Genomic DNA, 13,246 nt, shown 5'->3' on the forward strand with positions numbered 1-13,246 from the left:
AAGGTATGGGGGGGACTGAATAAGATAAGGAATGGACATTTTAATTTTACATTTTAAAAAAAATCTGAAAAAAATTGGAGGGCAACAGAAAAATGGGGGGAATAGGGGTTTATCCCCAATTATTCCAGGTCTTGACAATACTTAGCACAGCCCACTTTGAGTGCCATCACGCTCAGAATATGTTTGCACCTCTTGCATTCAGTACTGAATAGGTTTACACCTCTGTGGTTTCTGTAAATTGTTGGACCTCATATTTCATTAGTCCTAGCCAGCATGGACAAAGGCCAGAAGTTACAGAAGTTGTTGTTTGACAACATCTACAGGGTCACATGTTCCCCACCCCTGCCCATCAGTCTGCCTTTACAAGATTGCCATGCTTTTTGTACACTTTGAACCCATAAAATAAAGTAGGAAGGCCTAGGCTATTCATTCTACCCTGCTCATCAGTGTGAACATATCTATTTCCTGTTTTGCCAATATGTGTGTTACTCTATTTCTTTTAGTCTTATTATTTAATCCGTTTACATTCCAAGATAATATTTTAAGATTCATTCTAGTATGTTAAGATGTTTATTCAGTTCTGCACGAGCCACTTCAGGTTTTATTCATTCATTCATTTATACTCCTTTTCTTCCTCCTCTTTCTCTTCTTCCCCCTCCTGTTGAACTTCCCCAAATTCTTTTTCATACAGTATTTTGTGGGAAATAGCAATATGGTGCAGTTCCAGGCTAGGATAGTTCAAACAGAAAATAAAGTCCATGTAAAACATCACTTTTGTTACATTACCTGATTATTTGAAATTTTTACTGATTAGTAGTTCCCTTTTGTTCAAATGAGGCTTTATTACAATGACGTAACATTTTGGGGAAAAGATGCAGCCCATCACCCCACTACTGGAGGCTAAGATTGAGAAGATCTGCACAGCTACTGTATATTTCCCCTTGGAACTCAGGTAGGTTGGAACAAAAGAGAACCAAACACTGCAAAATCCTAACATGCTGAAAGTGATGAACTTGGCTTCATTGAAACTATCTGGTAGCTTCCTGGCATGGAAAGCCACAGTGAAGCTGGCAAGTGCCAGGAAACCCATGTAGCCCAAAGCACAGAAAAACATGGTACTTGAACCCTCATTACATTCCAATACAATTTCATTAGGCATTGAATGTTTACCAACATTTGGGAATGGGGGAGAGATTGCCAACCATGTAATACAAATAGCTGTTTGGATAAAGGAGCAAGAAATCACAACAGAGGTGGACAGTTTTCTACCCACCCACTTCCTCACCCTGGATCCTGGCTTGGTGGCCATGAAAGCCAGAACCACAGTCAAGGTTTTTGCCAGCATGCAAGAAACAGCCACTGAGAAGATGATGGCAAAAGCAGTTTGCCGGAGAAGACACATTACCTTCTCAGGTCGGCCAATGAATAGCAATGCAGACAGGAAGCAGAACAAAAGAGAGATAAGGAGAATGTAGGAGAGAGAACGGTTGTTGGCTTTGACAATGGGAGTGTCATAGTGCTTTGCAAAAATGCCTAGCACCAGAGCTGTGATCAAAGAACATGAAAGAGCAGCAGTAGCTAAACTGATCCCCAATGGTTCTTCATATGACAAAAAGGTTACAAGCTTAGGAATGCATGTCTTTTTATCCTTGCTTGGATAATGATCTTCTTGATATTGAAAACATTCAGCCATGTCTGGAAGAGAAGATGAGATAATATTTCTCTGAATTATGTACACATTTTTTATAGTACTCTACAAAATCATTCTCACCATTCTTATCAGATATCCTCTCTTCTGGACATGGAAAGCAATCATAGCAGCAGAATGGCTCCCCTTCCTTCTTTTTCTTGCTATAACCAGGAAAGCAGGAATCAGTGCATACAGAAATGGGATGTGTCTAATGCGGCAAGGAAATAAGAGGGTGTTAATTTTTGTGTCACTTTAATGGCTGTTGTTTGTTAAGGAAGCTTAGCATGATTCAAATAGAATATGGAGAAAAATGTGAGCATTAAAAAGTGCAACAATTGCCTCTCACTATAGCCTAAAGTGTGGAAGTTACCCACTGAGATACAGCTATTTATTTATTTACTTTATTTATTTATTTATTTATTTATTTATTTATTTATTGAATTTGGATACCGTCTTTCATCTGAAGATCTCAGGACAGTTCACAACATAAAAGTACAGAATAAAACCACAAAGTACAAAATGAAAACAAGAAGAGCAACATAAATCAATAACCTCCACCCTCCCACATCTAAAATGACATTGACTGTTAATCAGCCAAATCCCTTGTTGAAGAGAAACTTTATTGCCTGGCACATAAAGATATATAATGAAAGTGCCAGACAAACCTCCCTGGGAGAACATTTGCCAAACATGGAACCACTGCAGAAAATGCTCATTCTCATGTTGCTACTTTCCAACCCCTTGTGGATGAGGCACATGAAGAAGGGCCTCAGATGATGCTCACAGTCTTGGTCAGTTTATATGGGAAAAGAAGGTCTTGAGGTGAGCTATTTATAGGTCAAAACCAGACCCAACCAGACCAAGGCACCACCACATAGAATGTATGGCAGTAATCAAGACTTGCATCTCATGAAGTACACAGTGATGGGGGTACAGAGGTGCCTTGCTAGACGAATGCCCTGTAAGACGAATTTTTCGCTTAACGAAGAGATTTTTCGAGTGGAGGTTGCCTCGCAAGACGAATTCATTTTGTGAAAAATTCGTCTAGTGAATTGCAGTTTCCCATAGGAATGCATTGAAATTCAATTAATGCGTTCCTATGGGCAAAAAATTAAAAAAAATTCAATGCATTCCTATGGGATTCGCTAGACGAATTTTTCGTAATACGAATTGACTCCCAGAACGAATTAAATTCATCTAGCGAGGCACCACTGTACACAGTCCATTCATTGTCTAGTCAGCTTTCTCACTGTGTGTCACGTATTGTAAGTCTTATAATATTGCCATTTAATTGCCTCCTGGAAAGATAAGGGAGAGCTAGAAGATGTCTCTACAGTTCCAGTGGCAATTTTGTGATTAGTGATGGCGTTCCTGTGCACCAAATGGCTATACACAATACAGCATTTCATATATGAAAAGTTTCTTTGGTGCCCCTGTGAAAATTCAAAATGAGGTTACTTCATTAACTATTGTATTTAAATCCTACCTCATTAAAACATCTGTGCCACACAATGGCATCTTCTTTAATGCTGATTGCTTGGTCTTCACTTGGAGCTTTGAGGTGAATATTTCCAACTTTCACTCTAACAAAAGATTTGTTTGGGAATGTGACCCAGTTTACAATATCAAATCCTGCCACTAATACCCGATTCTGGTCAAAGGAAACCACATCCCCAGCACTGTTGTTAAACAAGCCTTGTTTCAGAAAGTTGTGGACCTAGATTGAAAAGGCAAATACTGACATTTAATAAAATGGTGTTAATGTACAACAAGAAGCTGAACCTTTCTCTCTTAAACAGTAAATAATACAGATATAATAACCCACACTTTTTCATTGCAGTAAATCACCTTTTCCAAAGTTAAGGGAATTATTAAAAACAAACTTTAAGAGAAGTAGAGAGGGAATATAGGACATTTTCAAATTCACCCATGCACCAAAAAGTATAGACAGGATAAGATGGGTTTCTTTGCAACTTACAACCAAGCAAACACAGTTAAGGACTTCATCACATAACATTTGAGGGGAGTAGCTAGGAGAGCGAGCTGTCCTTAAAAGGTAGTACTTTCCACAAATGCTTCCTTATGCTACTTTTTGGGGTTGAGTAGAAATGTTGGGGTACATTTTGATTGGGCATTTCATGTTCATTTTCTTAATTGAATAGGCTTGCAGTGACCTGGTTTATTTGGCATTTACTGTGGGAAGGTAAGCATAACAACACATGGTGAGTGAAAAGTGGCATAGAAATATAATAAATGAAATGAACCTTTCTACCAGTTATTATTGTCAACTCTTCATTCTAGGTGTAGGGAAATGTATACAGCTCCCATTTTCAGCTTCCTCGCGTTGTTGGGCTTCAAATAAGATTAGCTGCAACCAGCATTACTAATGGTCAGGGATCTCACAAGCTGGAATCCAACAACCTCTAGAGTGCCAGCTTCCCCATTCCTGATGTACACTCTTTGCAACAACACTATACCTGGTTTTCCATCCCTAGTCCTTGTCCTATATACATCCCATGTACATCCTATGAACAGCAGCACCCAGGAAATTATTATGAGAGTGGCCCAGGGCATTATGAGGACTATTATCACCAAGTCTTCTGTATACAACTTCATCTGGGTTAGAGAATACCATAGGTCACTAGGAAAAGTTTGGGCAAATGCAGAAAATGTGAAAGGAAATGACATTGCCAGCCATTACCTGCCATGGTTGATTCCTCTGAAGTTTCTTTCTTTCTCCCTCTGCCATTGTTCTGTGTTTGGATGTGGATGAAAGCATATGCAGCGCATGGGCCACTGCATAGACAGCATTGTAGATACAGTAGCTGTGACCAGTCATGCTCATTTCAAAAATAGGTCCAGGAAGATTCTCCAGACTCTCATCTCCAGTACAGATATCACCCACCACATCATCCAAAGCAGAGCTTGGGAAAACACAGCCAAATGCCTGTCCCCAGAAATCTCTGATAAAACCATCATCTGTTGTACTGGAAGGGTTTCTGCCCTGAAGAAATTCTCTGAATCCCTGTACCTCATTGGAGTGGATTGAAAAAGATATAGCACCATGGAAGGCTTGGATATCCCAATCTCGTTGGTAGGATAATGTCTTGAACTCTATCTGTGCTGTCAGGATCCAGACTATACCTCTTGGCATTTGTGTTGTATATTCCACTTCTGGTAGATATAGCACCCATCTCAAAAATATTATGGAATCTGCTTCTCCATAGCAAACAAGTGCATTGGCTGTGATGCTCATAACTCTGTCAAACAGTTCAACTCCTTTTTTTATTATGTCTCCATTCTCATCATCAAAGCTGAGGTTTTGGAGACACGTTTCTACAAAAGCTAAACATATGCCACTCTGGGATAATAAGGGAAGCATGTGTTGCAGAAACATTTCTACCTTTTCATTGTCATCAGCAATGAATCCAATCCATATCCATTTGAAATGGATGAGTAACTGGAGAATCCCCAGGAACTGAATGCTATCATTTGGGACCATCTGATAGGATGAAAGGAATTCAGTGATATATGTCCTCTGAGGAGTGGAGCCATACAAAAGCTAAAAGTTTATTGGCAGAGGAGTGGGTGGAATACCAAAAAGAAAAAGAAAAGAAATAAGATTTTTATATATATTAAAAGAAAACATATATATATAATGAATTCAAGTCAATTCATTCCTTTCAATGCTATCTCAAATGGATTTAATTAGGACAAAGGTTTGTTTGTTTTTTAATTACACTATATGCTTCAATAGTCTTATCAATTCTGGGCAGACTGTCATTCCAAAAGCCACTGTTCTGTAATGAATCTGTTGATAGTACACTAATGTGCTTGTTTTGGAGATGTTGAATTTGGTACTATGGCATGATAAAGTTTTCAGTCATAATTTTGGGAGTATGAACAGGTATACTTCTTTTTCTTAATGGAGAAACAGGAAACTTTGGGTCCTTCCTGCTGCTCTGGCATTAGACCTCACTCCTATAGGCTGGAAAAGTACCACCATAATCAAGGAGTAGAAATGATTTGTGGCTAGAATAAAGAATCCCTTCTCCATTTCAGGTCAGACCAGAAAAATGTTCTGATTAAGTTTAAGGTAAAGGTAAAGGGACCCCTGACCATTAGGTCCAGTTGTGACTGACTCTGGGGTTGAGACGCTCATCTCTCGTTATTGGCCGAGGGAGCCGGCGTACAGCTTCCAGGTCATGTGGCCAGCATGACAAAGCCACTTCTGGCAAACCAGAGCAGTGCATGGAAACGCCATTTACCTTCCCGCTGTAGCTGTACCTATTTATCTATTTGTACTTTGACGTGCTTTTGAACTGCTAGGTGGGCAGGAGCTGGGACCAAGCAATGGGAGCTCACCCCATCGCAGGAATTCGAACCGCCAACCTTCTGATCAGCAAGCCCTAGGCTCTGTGGTTTAACCCACAGCGCCACCTGCGTCCCTGATTAAGTTTACTACATTCCCTGATTACATTACTAAATGGGTGGGGGGAACAGGATGACTTGATTATGTCATTCAAATGGGTTACATTATTTCTAGTTAATAGCAATTGTGGGCAAATAGTAGGAAAGACACCAGGACAATGGGAAACTAGGAGTTCCTTATGCAGATTTTGCATGGATCACCAATTAGATGTCATGTGTAGTTCCTTCTGATAATAACAATAAACAACTCTTTGTGGCTTCCAGCACATATAAAAACATAATAAAATGTCAAACATTAAAAACTTCCTGATACAGGGCTGCCTTCAGATGTCTTCTTAAAGTTGTGCCGTTCTTTATCTCATTGACATCTGATGGGAGGGCGTTCCACAGGGAGGGCCTGGTTCCCTCTAACTTCACTACTTGCAGTGAGAAAACTGCTCGAAGACCCTCGGAGGTGAACCTCAGTATCTGGGCTAAACAGTGGGGGTCCTTCAGGTATACTGGGTTTTCCGTTATTTTATTTTTAAAATAAAAATGGCTGGTCAATAGTTCAATTAGGTGATTACTACAAATGGTCTTATATGAGGTTCACTATAAATATTATCCTCACATACATCCAAGTGTAATAAAATGAATTGTGTTACCCTTGACAGCAAGCTTGTGGTTATTATTAACATCTGTACATTTCTCCTGTTGTGTTTACGTCCAGTAAACAGGCCATAACCTGGTGCGTTATGGGCTTCCCCAGTGCGATCATGCACCAAAAGTCCCAGGATCTGCAATGGCGTCTCTGTGTGTCTCTGCTATGCCTTACAGCGACTCCCGGATCCCGCAGAGTTTCTTCACAGCGTGTGTGTCTGCAGAAGGTGTCGGCACAATAATGAATCTCACGGACACAGCTACTTCTGTTCTAAGAAGCATTTATTTACAGCAGCAATAAATCAGCCGGGAGAGAGATCAGGCATGATGTTTCTCCGCTCGTGACCAAAAACGAAAGTAAAGAACCATTCACATAACAGACAATGCACCCCAGCGACAGGACGTCACTTCCACAAAGCTATTAACCCTGTAAGCTCTGGGTCTCCTCACATCTTTTTTGTCACTAAATAAAATGTCCTTCCTTGGTAAGAGTAGGGCTATGGCAATGGAAGTTGTGATCCCAAACCAGAACAGAATTGTACTTGCATTGTACTGAGCATTGTAATTACTCAGCAGCAGAATACTTCCTTCTAAAATATTATAAAGGAGAATGTGAGATCCAAATGCAAAAGGATAGCAAATGGATCCAGGAATGTTTGAAATGTCCCTCACAATGAACAATAGGCTAATTAATGGCCCTAAAGAACTTTAAGCACTTTTGAATAACTCTTCTTTATGGCCTAAAAGTATATTTTGGTCTTTTCATCCACCATAAATGATTTACTGTTTTCCCTTATCTGCATATCTTCTTCTTCTTCATTTGGCAATCACTCATAGCTCAGTAAGATTGTCTTCCATAAACCTGGTTTTAACAGTTGGCCCATAAGTGACTGTGGAGACAATTCTGGATCCCCGCATCCTTCCACAGTGGGGACATAGGTCTCCAGGAGGGAGTTGATCATGGTGAGGGTGTGTCAAGCATGCCTTGCTCTTAGCACATTTCTCCCTTGCGTTCTGAGTACTAGCATCTTCAAAACCCATGACACTTTTGATAAAGGTTGTTCTCCAATTGGAGCACTCGCAGGTGAGTGTTTCCCAGTTGTTGGTGTATCTGCATATGGCATTCATATAAATGGTAAGGTCTACATGTTTCCATGAAATGTACCTATTTCTGTCTTTCAAAGATTAGGCTACATCTGGTAAAAAAAGAAAAAAAGGGGGAAAACAACAACCGTACATTTCTAAACTCTGCACACACATCCTACCTGTGGAATCTTGTAGATACTCAAAACATTAGCTATGTGGTGAGACGTTTCTGAGTGAAGTCCCCCAATGACTGAAATAAGATTATCCTGGAAGTCACATTTATAGTTGGGTATAAACCTGTCTCTTGTTGAAAGAAGTTTCATTGTAGCATGATAGGTGAATGCAGCACTGGAATATATGTCATACATATGAAATCCCAGGGTGACATTTGGTAGGATCTTGGGGTTTTCGTTGATCTCGTTTATAGCAAACACCAAGGCCAGGGTGTGCTGGTAGTTCTTAGTCACTACACTATGAAAAATAAAAAAATTCCTTCAGTAGCACCTTAAAGACCAACTAAGTTTATATTTTGGTATGAGCTTTCGTGTGCATGCACACTTCTTCACTTCTTCTTCTGAAGAAGTGTGCATGCACACGAAAGCTCATACCAAAATATAAACTTAGTTGGTCTTTAAGGTGCTACTGAAGGAATTTTTTTATTTTGCTTCGACTCAGACCAACACGGCTACCTACCTGTAACTACACTATGAAAAGATTTGCATTTTGTGTTATATTTATTTTCTAACTTTGTAATAATATTTCTATTGCATCATGCACATTTCTCATTATTATTAAGTTATTTATTGTTGTTGGCTTTGACCAGTACAGTACTGGAGTCCAGCACTTCATAAAGTAATCCTTTTTTCAGGTGCTCAGCATTATGTTAGCATATCAAATATACATCAACAAGTAAGGTACCATGTCACCTGGATTAAGAATGAGTTCAGAACTGTAGACTTCATAATTTATCTTATAATCCCGTTGCTTGGTCCCAGCTCCTGCCAACCTAGCAGTTCGAAAGCACGTCAAAATGCAAGTAGATAAATAGGAACCGCTACAGCGGGAAGGTAAATGGCGTTTCCATGTGCTGCTCTGGTTCGCCAGAAGCGGCTTTGTCATGCTGGCCACATGACCTGGAAGCTATACGCCGGCTCCCTCGGCCAATAATGCAAGATGAGCGTGCAACCCCAGAGTCGGTCACGACTGGACCTAATGGTCAGGGGTCCCTTTACCCTTTACCTTTATCTACTTATTTAGCCTTCTTTCCCATACCTTATCAGCAATAAAATAAAACAGATCACAAAATTCTATTTTCAAATGCCTATTTATTCTATTTTCAATTGCCACATTATCTCTATGTGGAATATTTCCAGGGTGTGTTGTATTGAGACTCTATATTCAAGTTCTAAGCTTAAATATTTCCTGTCCCATAAAATGAAAAAGTACTTAAAATGCCTCTCTCTTTCTCATTTATTTTGCTACGACTTGGGTCCATCCTTCTGCAATTGATGGTCATGCAACTCCAAAGTAGCAATGAAGCTGGATTACAATACCATATCAATATTAGGCAATACCACTGATGCATAAACATCATGCTTGCTAAAGCTGTGGCCCTTAACAGCTGTACTTTCTTGTCATCTTGGAGTGTGGGTCAACATAGAAATACCTTAACACATCATGCTAAAAGGTTTAGTAATGAAAATACATCTTTCATGCACTGCTACAGAACAAATTTGCCAATTCTATTGGGACCTTGTAAGTACACGGTAGAAAAATTTTTTTTTCTTACATTGATTCTTCAGATAGTGTCTGGGGAGGTTGCTGGTCAAAAGCCTTTGGACTGGAAAGGATTATGCTCTGAGAACCAATGCTTCCAAAGATGATGTCTCCAGGCTGATAATACCTGTGAAGAATATCAAAGGGTTCCTGCATTCCATATTTAACAACAGAAGTGGCCAATATTTGGGACAGTAGGAGCATATGCAATACCACTGATGCAGGCATCCCGAATACTAATCTTTAGTAGAGATCTTGCTCCCTGTCTTCAGATGTAACATAATAATCAATGTTCCTTCATTGTCGAGCCTTGTAGGTCCCTGCTCCCTAACATTGGAGTTTAAGATCTTGCATCTGAAACAGGAAACTCATGGAGCTTTATCTCTCCCAAATTATGCTCCTTAGTTCAGAACTGTATGGGATTGGGTTATATTTATTCCAAAGTTGCAGTATTTAAATTAGTTCTGTTCTTGACTATGCTACTATAGTTCTCAGGGGGATTCTGCAAGCAGCAGAATAATTTGCAGTTTGTTAGCTAATTACAGGGGACTCAGATGAAAGATGTATTAACTCTGGAGAACAATGAAATAAATACATGATTGTCATCTCTGAAGGGAAGTATTATCTCTTACTCAGTTGGGTAGCCTTGAGTAACAAGAAGAAAATGGCGCTAGTAGTTAAAGAAATTGATCTGGATCCAAATTTGGACCCAAAATCAGAAACATGAGAAGCTGCCTTAAACTAAGTAAGACAATTTGTACATCTAGCCCCATATTGTTTATTATGCTGACTGGCATGGGTTATGCACCTTTTCAAACAGGGGTCTCTGAATCCTACCTGCAGATACCAGGATTTGAACCTGGTACCATCACTATTGTTAGCTGAAGCTCTACCACTGAACTATGGCCTATCCCCCAAATTGGTAGATGAAAGCAGTGCTAGATGAAAGTGGCATAGCTGCCAAGTTATCCTCCTTTTTAAGGGATTTTCCCTTATGCTGAATAGGCTTCCTCGCGAGAAAAGGAAAAACTTGGCAGCTATGGAAAGTGGTGACAATACGTTGGAGGACAGGACTGTATGTGTTCATTAGCTTGCAATGTAGTTTCCAAGTTGGTCAATTGGAGTTGGTCAGAGCAGTGTTAAAGGGTGATTCCACTCTCACTCCAGTCACCTTCTGTAGTTGGAATGGAAAGGGGGCTGCAATTTAGTTCTTCACCTCAACAATAAAATGTATTGGGCTGGCCCTGCTACCTTCCCTTACGTGTTTTCTCCACACTTCGTGGTTATGATGGTAGAGGGCTTGGTTATGATTACCAGCCTACTTCTGTTTGTGGATAGCTTTGCATATAGAAGCATTTTGATGGCCTTGAATTCTTGTAGTGAAGAAGAAGCTGAAGAAGTTTAGGAGAGATGGACAAAGATCTAAAAAGAAGGTGGCAATGAGGAAGTGCTATGTTGAAAAAGGTATTCAGGTAGAGGAAACTAGTATACTGATTTTCAAAAACTGTTTACCACCTTGGATATCTATGGATTAAATAAATTAAGTGCTGCAGGACCACAGCCATCCCTCCCCAGCCCCCCACATTATATCATATGAGAAAAATGGTGGAGAGAAAATGGCAGTCTTGATGTCATGTCAGTATTATGAATCAACTAGATGCTCCCCAGAGGTCTGGAAAAGTCTGTTTCCCCTAGAGACTGCATCAATGATACCATCAGTATTTCTCAAGACTAAATAATAATAAATAATAATAATAATAATAATAATAATATTTTATTTATACCCCGCCCTCCCCAGTCGAAACTGGGCTAAGGGCAGCTGACACCAGTAAAATTACAATAAGACATAAAGAAAGAAAAACAATTAGTTAAAATACAGATTAAAATACAATTTACATTTAAAATTTTAAATGCAGCCTCATTTTTTAAAAGGCCCAAGTCAAAAACCATAAGGGAGGAAAACATAGGGGTCAGACTGAGTCCAGGCCAAAGGCCAGGCGGAACAGCTCTGTCTTGCAGGCCCTGCGGAAAGATGTCAAATCCCGCAGGGCCCTAGTCTCCTGTGTGAGAGCGTTCCACCAAGTTGGGGCCAATACTGAAAAGGCCCTCACCCTAGTTGAGCACAATCTAACCACCTTATAGCTCGGTGTGGTGAGGTTACCCAGTAAAGGCCCCCAGACGTTTCATGGTCTATTGACCCAGTTCCTCCCTCGTCTATATTCTTCCTTGCTGCCACCAACCAGTAAGTCTGCGTACTGGTACACAGTATTGGATTCTAGTCAGGTGAAAGGTAAACCAAACAATTAAGTTTATTAAGGTGATGATCTTACAAGCATATAAATTATTCACGGTTTCTCAGGTACTTTTGCTTAAACTTAACCTTTAGTGCTAGTTCCTCCCTTTTCCTCCCTGACTGAAGTTCCCTTTTTATTACTCTCTCAGATTCAGCACCACAGCTCACCTCACTAGCTTCTCTAACCCTCTCTCTATCTCAAATCCTCTCCACCTCACTCATCAACCACACCCTTCTGACTGACTGCTTCTCCCTGTATACCCCTGCTTCTTCCTGAAGAACTCCTATTGGCTATTCACATCCCATACAACTTAACTCTTGCTGGTCCCCTAGAGGTGAAACGCCACACTCGGGATCTCCAATGTGTTGTTATTTGTAGACCTTAGGGTCCTCCGCAGGGCATACCAGGAGAGGCGTGAGGTAAAATGAGCTCATTTTAGAAGCTGCATGCTGGGTCATGTAAACGAGCCGGACTGAAGTTGGTTGGCAGCAGCTGGGACTGAGCAATGGGAGCTCACCCTGTCATGGGGATTTGAATCGCCGACCTTCTGAATGGCGAGCCCAAGAGGCTCAATGCTTTAGACCATAGCGCGACCTGCATTGTGTTACTGACTACTGAAAAAAAAGGTCTCCAATGATACGGAAAGAATGTCAGTTTGCGATCAAATATGTATTAACAACATTTTTAAAACTCTGGAACATATACAGAGAAGAAAACAAAATCTATCGCATGTCACTGAGATTCATTTCCATGGAAAGATGTGCCACAACATAATTCTAAATTAATAAATATGAACCTAAGGTATGCAAGCTTCTATAAGTCAGTGAAAAGAAATTTATCTTTATTATGTTGTATTATCCTGTTATGTAGAACCCAGAACATCCTTAATTGCATTATTTATATTTTTCCTTGTTCAAAATCAATATGCCACAGCTTTCAGTATTCAGTGAAAGAAACTAAGAAAAACAGAAAGAGATAAAGAAAGAGCAACTCCTTACGCAAGCTCTTCGGGCAATGCCTGTGGGGGTTCTTTGGTGAAAGCGAATGCATTGGAAACAATGAAGCTGTGAGAAGCTATGCCAACAAGGATGAGTCACAAGGACTGCTTATCCCCAAATGAACTGACCCAGACCAAGGACTGCTTATCCCCAAATGAACTGACCCAGACTGCTTATCCCCAAATGAACTGACTCATAACCTGAGGCCCTTCTTCCTGTGCCTGCTCAACAAGAGGTCAAGAGGGTGGCAAAATGAGAACAGGCCTTTTCTGCAGTGGAGAAAAGCCCCTGATTGTGGAGTGCTCTCCCCAGGGAGGCTCGCATGGTACCGT

General features: G+C 40.3%; 1 protein-coding gene across 1 annotated transcript; it reads right to left on the minus strand.

Moving 5' to 3' along the window:
* Nucleotides 1-790: 790 nt before the first annotated feature.
* Nucleotides 791-10,491, minus strand: LOC118095431 (vomeronasal type-2 receptor 26-like). The gene is made up of 7 exons (XM_060281217.1): nt 10,460-10,491; nt 9,636-9,749; nt 8,026-8,317; nt 4,392-5,192; nt 3,177-3,407; nt 1,772-1,898; nt 791-1,695 (listed from the first exon to the last, which is right to left on the minus strand). The coding sequence occupies exons 1-7, from the start codon at nt 10,489-10,491 to the stop codon at nt 791-793; spliced, it is 2,502 nt and encodes an 833-aa protein (XP_060137200.1).
* Between the last annotated feature and the right edge of the window lie 2,755 nt (nt 10,492-13,246).

The sequence above is a fragment of the Zootoca vivipara genome, chromosome 13 (assembly GCF_963506605.1).
Source record: "Zootoca vivipara chromosome 13, rZooViv1.1, whole genome shotgun sequence".
NCBI classification, from domain to species: Eukaryota; Metazoa; Chordata; class Lepidosauria; order Squamata; family Lacertidae; genus Zootoca; species Zootoca vivipara.